Source organism: Falco rusticolus, chromosome W (genome assembly GCF_015220075.1).
Source record: "Falco rusticolus isolate bFalRus1 chromosome W, bFalRus1.pri, whole genome shotgun sequence".
NCBI lineage: Eukaryota > Metazoa > Chordata > Aves > Falconiformes > Falconidae > Falco > Falco rusticolus.
Window position 1 is genome coordinate 1,674,848 of NC_051209.1, and position 7,509 is coordinate 1,682,356.

Here is a 7,509-nt window from a genome sequence, read left to right on the forward strand (position 1 = left end):
GCCCCCCGGGCCGCAGGTCCGGCCCCGAGGGCAGCCAGACGCAGGGCACCTGGCCCGGCCGGGGACCACGGCCCCGGCGCTGTTACCCCCGCTGCTCTTCACCCTCCGCACGTCACACCGCGCGGCGCCGCGGCACCCTCCTGGCTGTCACCTCTGGAGAGATCACCTGTGTCACCGGCACCTGAAGAACGCCAGGGCCGGCCGACGGCTGGGGCTGCAGAGGGAAGGCGGTTCGGGGAGGCGCGGAGATCCCGCAGCACGGCCCCGGGCACTGCCCCGGACACCCGCTGGCTTGCCGACCAGGCCCCCCCCCCTCCGCGGAGCCCCCGCTCCCGGGCCCGTCCGGCGCGGCCCCGGCCCGCGGCCCCCGCCGGGCCGGCCCGCTCCCCCGCACCCCGCGGCCGCCGGCCCCACGGCGGTTTCCGACGGCGCTCGGCCTGGCCCTGGCCCCGGGGCTCCAATTGCGGGACTCGGCGGGGCGCCCGGCCTGGGCCAGCCCCCGGCAGCAGCGGGGGCCGGCCCGCCCCGCCTCGAGGGCCCCGGATGGCATCGCCCGGCGCCGTCTGGGGCCGGGGCCGGCGGGGCGGGGCGGCCGGCGCGGGGCGGGGGGCGGTGGCGGGCGCTGCCGGCGGGGCCCTGGGGATTCCCAGCCTCCCCCGCCGTGCCGGAGCGGCGAGGGGGCCTCGCCTTCCCCGTCGCCCACCGCCCCCCGGCACTCCTACCCCGCCCCAAGGAGGCCAGCCCGCCGGGCGGTGCCGTGCCAGAGCTGCCCGCGCCGCCCCGGGGCCGGACGAGGACCGCAACGCCGCGCCGGGGCCGGCCGCCCCATGCACCCGCCCGGCGCCCCGCTCGCCATGGCCGAGGGCGCCTTCTCGCTGTCCGCGCAGGCGGCGCGGAGCCCCGGGGGGAACCCGTCGAGGCTGCACAGCATCGAGGCCATCCTGGGGTTCACCAAGGAGGACGGCCTGCTGGGCCCCTTCCCCCCCGACGGCAGCGCCGGCAGCGCCAAGGAGGCGGACAGGCGGGGTCCCCGACACTGCCTGCCCAAGATGCCCGTCGAGCCGCCGCCGATCGAGCCCCAGGGCCGCACCGAGCGCTTCCAAGGTGAGCGCGGCGGGCGAGATGCGCCGGGGGGTGGGCGGGCGCCTCTCCTCCGCTCCCTCGGCGGGCCCGGCGGGGAGATCGCGATCCCCGTGACCCGCCCTTCTTTCCTTCGCAGAGCCGTACTGCCCCGGCAGTGCCAGCCCCGAGCTACCCGCCGGCAGCAGCGGCGAGGGGAAGCCGTCGGACAAGGAGCAGCCCAAGAAGAAGCACCGACGGAACCGCACCACCTTCACCACGTACCAGCTCCACGAGCTGGAGCGCGCCTTCGAGAAGTCCCACTACCCCGACGTGTACAGCCGCGAGGAGCTCGCCATGAAGGTCAACCTCCCCGAGGTCCGCGTTCAGGTAACGCCCGCCCCCGCCCCACCGGCGCCGGGAACCCCCGCACAGCCCGGCGCGGCGCCGGGTTTCCGGCGCCGGGAGCCCCCGGCCCGGCGTGGACCCGCAGCCCCGGCGGTCGGAGCGGCGCCGGCCCGCGGGCCCGGTACCCGGCCCGGCACCAGCGCCGCCGGCCGCTTCTGGAGATGGCGCCGTCCTTCGCGGCGGCCGGCGGGAGAGGGGGAGCCCGGGCTCGTTTTCCGTTCGGCGGCCGCGGGGTCGGGCCTCCGCCCGGCCCGCCGCTGCCCTTTGCCTGGCGCGGCCCGGCCTGGGCAGCCGAAGCCGCGGTGCAGCGGGGCAGCAGCTAGCGGTAGGCCAGCAGGTGGCTTGTGGGCAGCCGAGCCGGCTCTGCGGCGGGGCTGTCGCCGGGCTGCTTTCCCGCAACGCTGCTCCCTGCCGAGCGCAGGGCTGCCGGGCCGTGGGGGAACGCGGCAGGACCTCCTGCTGCCCTAGCTCAGCACGGTGGCGCCTGCAGCTCCTTTGCGTTTCCCTCACTCCGTTGCGTGCTGCTGCACCCTGGGGAGAGCCTCTGCCTCGGCAGGGACAGCCCCGTGGCCTGGCTGATGTGGCTGTGCTTGCAGGTGTGGTTTCAGAACAGACGGGCCAAGTGGAGGCGGCAGGAGAAGCTGGAGGTGACCTCCATGAAGCTGCAGGACTCGCCTATTCTCTCCTTCAACTGCTCCCCCCAGGCGACACCCATGGGTCCTCTCAGCAGCAACCTGCCCCTTGAGACGTGGCTCAGCCCACCTGTGGCCAGCAGCACGGCCCTGCAGACCCTGCCCGGCTTTGTGGCCTCACCGCAGAGCCTGCCTGGCAGCTACACACCACCACCCTTCCTGAACTCTCCGGCCGTGACCCATGCGCTGCAGCCTCTGGGGGCAATGGGGCCACCGCCGCCTTACCAGTGTGGGGCCACCTTTGTGGACAAGTTCCCCTTGGACGAGGCAGACCCGCGCAACACCAGCATTGCCGCCTTACGGCTGAAGGCCAAGGAGCACATCCAGTCCATCGGCAAACCCTGGCAGACAATCTGAACTCCCTCTTCAGCGCCTGGGACAAGCCCACGGGGAAGACCGGTCCTGGGACAGCCAAGGGATGCCCCTGACCCGTTCTGGCTCCTCCAGACAGCCAGGCAAGGGAGGGCTGTCCTTTGCGCCAGCCTTTCCCCCACACCTTGACTTGCTTTGTATTTTGTGGTCCTTTTACTTCCCTTTTCCAAGTGCCCTGCAGAGTTAGGGGCCTGATCATAGCTTAGGAAAAAAAAAAAAAAAAGTCTCTTTTGCTCTCCCTCCTTGGCTGGACGCTTTAGTTGCAATAAAAGCTGCAGTAGGGTGAAGAGCTGTGTAAGTAAGGTGGCTGGGAACCGAGGCCTGCGTTACCAAGGGAGGGTTTTCTGCTTTTGCACCATTAAATGGCATGACCTGCATGAGGGCTGCACATTGTGATTCTGCACCTGAACAGGCTGCTTGGGCCAGACCCTCCGCTGCCTGTGACGCACAGAGGGGTGGGACAGGCCAGGCGGTGGGCCCTCCTCCCTCCTGCTGTGGCAGCAGGACCCTGCCCCACTGGCTGTGAGTGCTGGGGCCTGCAGACCCGTGGTGGGGAGCGCACCTGGCTCTGGCTGCCTGCTCGACAAGGAGGGGCCAGGGCTCTGGTAGCCCACGGGCCGGGCGCAACACTCCCACAGCTGCCCTACTGGGGCAGCCCTGCGTTTTGGTGGGCTTTGTCCACCCCCACCCCAGCAGGCTGGGGTTGGCACCAGTCCCCTGGCCCTTGCTGCCTCTTCAGGGAAGGGGACTCATGGGTGCTGCCAGGCCCCATGCCCCCGCAGCCCAGCCGCCCGCAGGGGAAGACAGGCAGTAGCTGACTGGGTGCTGGCTGCCTGGCTGGGTGGCTGGAGCCGCCAGTGGGAACCTGCCAGGTGCGTCCTGCCCAGTGCAGCCCCCGAGGTTGGCACAGCGCAGGGCCATGCTCATTCTCCCACCCACCCAGCACCCACTGCCAAGCTGCCGAAACTAAAACTGCAGCATCTTTATTTTCCATTATCTCTGTTACTGCCTGTAATGGGGCTGAGAAGCTGTAACGAAACACCCCTTCTCCTCCACTGGGCACGGGGTGCTCTACACACTCTGGAGGTTGTGGCAATTAACGTTTCTCATTAGGGAAGAGAGAAGGATGCACAAGTGCCCTCATTGTATCCTGGGATGATTCAATGCAGACTGGGAGACCTCTCCTTTCACCATTTCCCATTCGTTGTGGCCAGACAAAGGCTGGTGTCTAATTATATTTTCACAATCTGTGCGTATCTTTTAAGAGTCCTGTCAGAAACAAGTATGTCAGCTTTGTTCAGCTTCACTTCAGAGAGCTTTTTAACCTTAGACAGCAGTTTCTAAACATCCCTTCACAGCCTTCTCCACAGCAGCCCCCGTCTATTGTCTGGAGAGCTGCTTTTACAGATGATAATGGGAATCCCTCTATTTTGCAATGCCTTTTCCTCTCTCCCTGGCCTCCCTGCGGATCCAACCCACCTCTCCAGACTGGAGTGCATGCTGCACCAGGGCCCCAGGCCTTCCTTCCCTGAGCTGTGTTGGTCCTGGGGGTGCCAGGGAGGCCCAGTGAGTGGTCCCTGCCAAGTTCCAAGGCAATGTGGCCCTACGTGGGCAGGACCTTCCTGCTGGGCTCTGGACCTGTCAGTGTTTGTGTATCCGTGGTGGTGCCCAGCCTCCCCAGCCCACAGCTTGGTGCTGCCTCATCAAAGAAAGTACCATGCTGTCAAGAAAAGAAAGCGCTGTTGCTGTCGGGACCAAGGAGATATTTTGCTAACTTCTGGTAAGGAGACCTGAGTCAGCTGCTGGGGTGAGGGGAGGAGAGCAGAAGCAGTACCCACTTCAGTTTTCAGGCCTTACTCCAGTGGTCCTTTCACAGGTGAGCTTTGTTTGCATTACCAAGGATGCAGAGTTTGCCAGGCAGTGGCCACAATGGAAGGATGTTTTTTGGTGTGCTTGAGAAGTGCCTGCACACCCTGGGCTGCATCAGTAGTGCACACACACTAACAAACGATGGCACAGGCTGTGCACACTCTTCCTCCCTGGGGGCAGGAACAACTCCACTTATCTTTGTTGGCTGCAGTCCAGCTGTGGCTCTGGTGCTGAAAACCCTCCTGTCTGTGAGTACATCTGACTGTTGCCCAACAGCTTTTACCTGTCCTTACTGCTCGTGATTAACAGGCAATTCCCCAAGATTCCAGTGATGCTTTTCCACATTTTGACACTACTGCCCTCTCTGTTGCCTCCAGTTCTGTATCCTGCAAAGCCATTGGAAAGACGACACCCCCCCACCCCCCCCGGGGTTCTGATCAGCGCTGTAACTAGCACTGATGCCTGGTTACTTGAGATCGAAGTTAGTTAGTTAAAAACTAACAGTAGATAGAAACACAGTGACAGGACAGCAGAAACAGCAGCTGAAGAAACCTTTTCACTTCTATTAAGCACCTGATCCAACACCTGCAAGCAAAAAAGAAAGGTTACGCCAGGCTATGGTGTTTGTTGTGTTTGTTCTTTTACTGACACATTAAAGCGGGTCTTTTGTTATATGTGAACATGTGAACCCTGTAATGAATGAACTGTGTGCAGTCATGTCCTTCAAGGAAAGCTATGAGTTTATTGCTAAAAATAAGTATTTTAAGCAGCTAAACATAAGTGAAAAATATTTACCTGTCTGTGCCCAAACAAATAAAGGGACAGAGGCATATGCAAACTCGTATCTTTCCTGTACCCTGTCTAGTTTCCTGTGTTCCTACACTTTCTTTCAAATTGTCCCATTCCATTTTAAAAGCCCATTTGTTCATTTTGTTGTAAATATCTTCTCCTTCTTAATTGGGTGCCGAGTCTAATAATCCTGCCTCGGCTTGTTAAGTGTACAATAGCAGTCAGAGTTAATGACCCATTAGTGATTAATTCCTTAAACAGCATCTAATTGCTCACTGTAAAACCTTTTCTTAAAACTGGATTAAATCATCTAGATCCTTAACCACTTCTTTACTCTAACTTTGCTAAGGCTATTAGCCTGGCCTTTTCTGAGTGATCTTTCTTCTTTTGCTTAAACTGTATTAGCAAGATAGCGGGTTTAGTGCCTATATTTGACTACTTTGCAACATCTGAACTTCTAAGGAAGAAGAATACTGATAAAAGACTGCCAGTGAAAATACTATGAAATTTACTCCTTTGCAATGAGACAGTTGCAGACAGTGAATGTTCTTTCGCAAACCACAGTGTTGGGGCTCTTGCTGTATTGAATGATTATACTGAACTCTGAAGCAAGTGGAAAAATACTGAAGAAATAAGACGAGGTTACGGCCAGAACAGTGGGATGAAGAAAAAGGAGCAAATTGCAGATGTTGGCACAAAACCAAGGCCAACGGGACGTGATAAGAGGAGCTGGGAAACCGCAGAAAGGAGCCTACATGCCAGAACAAGCAGAAACAGAAATCTTCCCAGTAAACAATTGTTAACCAATCATATTATCATACGCTTGTAAAATAGCCAACCACATTATTGCACGCTTATAGAATGCCTTATAAAAGTCTACCTGGTTTGTACAATAAACGGATCAGATCTTGAACTCTGTGAGTATTTGAATCTGACTCCCGCTCGCCCGAAATGCCCGCAGCACCACAGCACACCACCTTTTTGAGGGAGAGGTGGACTCATAGGACAGGGTCTGTCAGCGGTCGTAGCTACTCATGGAAGTGTATAGGCTTTGGCGGGTGAAGCTGTAAATACTTCTTAAGAGTTTTCCCAAAAAAAAATTGGTTTTCACTCAGTGTCCTGGATATGAGGCAGTTGGCAAGGGCTGCCCTGAGAGACTCCTGGGAGGGATTGCTCCATGGCAAGGAATCCTTGCTAGCCTTCCATGGCACAGATCCCTGCTTCTGGGAGTACTGCACCTCCCTTCTCAGCGTGGGGCAAATAACTACTGAGGGGGCACGAACCTCACTGGGAACAGGAGGCAAAACAAGATGTGTCTGCTACTGGTCAGACTGGACTCTTACATTGCCAAAGGGGCCTTGGGGAGGGCAGCTGATGTCAGAAGCCAAGGAGCTCCTTCCCCTTTCCTTTCCTTCCCCATTTGTGTCTCACTGGGTTGAACTTACCTTTCTTCCTTCCCACCCCTGGTCAGAATCTTGTCAGTATTCAAGAAAACTAGCAAAGATACCTGACCTACATAAGACAAGGAGAGTTTTGACATGAAGTTTAGCTCAGTTGCTTTCCAGTGGAGCGAGACCGGTGCTCTGTCCAGGCCTGGTCCTCAATCCCTGCTGGATGGGGTCAGGAGAAGCTGTCATCCCCCCGGAGCAGCAGGCTGGCCATCATGTTTGCTCCTCAGCCACCTTGGGTCACAGCCCCTGTGAGAGGGAAACACACAGAGCTCAGTCACAATTTAAATATCTGTTATGAGCTGTTGGGGTTGAGGGCAATACTGTCCCCCTCCTCTGTTGAGGACATGCCAGTGCCTGCAGGTGAGATGGAGAGTTGGAGGATCTTCTTTCTGTCTGCCTCAGCTGCACCTGACAGGGGTTTCAAGTAAGAACGTTTAGTGACTTACTGTTGAAAAATCTCACTTACCTGTTCAAAGCTCCTGGCTGCACCTTTTATCAGTTCAGTCTGTTGGGACATATGATGAAGTCCAACTCCAACAGGCATTAATTCAAGGGGCTTTCCTTCAGCTACAGTGTTTTTGGGCTGGACACTCAGGTTCTTTCTCCTATGCAGTCAAGCATCTTCCTGTGTCACCAATGCCACGGGTTATAAACCTTGGGACTTCTTTATCAACTTCCTTCAGCAGTTTGTCAATCACAGAGTACCCATTTAAAAAATCCTACCACAGGAGAAAATGTTGGAATGAAACAAACAAAAAGAGAGCAGAGCAAAAAGCTAGTTTGACCAGGACACTGGTGGCTCTGATAACATTACCAGTTTTTCTTGTAGAATAAGTATTTTCTCTCCTCTCTGTGAGCATCTCTGTGTT

At 58.4% G+C, this 7,509-nt stretch overlaps 1 protein-coding gene across 1 annotated transcript; it reads left to right on the forward strand.

The window, feature by feature from the left end:
* The first annotated feature begins 388 nt into the window (after positions 1-388).
* LOC119140799 (retinal homeobox protein Rx2-like) lies at positions 389-2,908 on the forward strand. Its single transcript, XM_037372406.1, has 3 exons — positions 389-1,104; positions 1,220-1,449; positions 2,064-2,908. The coding sequence occupies exons 1-3, from the start codon at positions 828-830 to the stop codon at positions 2,514-2,516; spliced, it is 960 nt and encodes a 319-aa protein (XP_037228303.1). The 5' UTR covers positions 389-827; the 3' UTR covers positions 2,517-2,908.
* Positions 2,909-7,509: the final 4,601 nt, after the last annotated feature.

What these genes read in the sequence shown, in the direction of transcription:
- LOC119140799 (XM_037372406.1), top strand. Translation starts at nt 828, where the DNA reads ATGCACCCGCCCGGCGCCCCGCTCGCCATGGCCGAGGGCGCCTTCTCG. An exon ending in CCGCACCGAGCGCTTCCAAG is followed by an intron (nt 1,105 to 1,219) that starts GTGAGCGCGGCG and finishes TTTCCTTCGCAG; the next exon opens with AGCCGTACTGCCCCGGCAGT. An exon ending in TCCCCGAGGTCCGCGTTCAG is followed by an intron (nt 1,450 to 2,063) that starts GTAACGCCCGCC and finishes CTGTGCTTGCAG; the next exon opens with GTGTGGTTTCAGAACAGACG.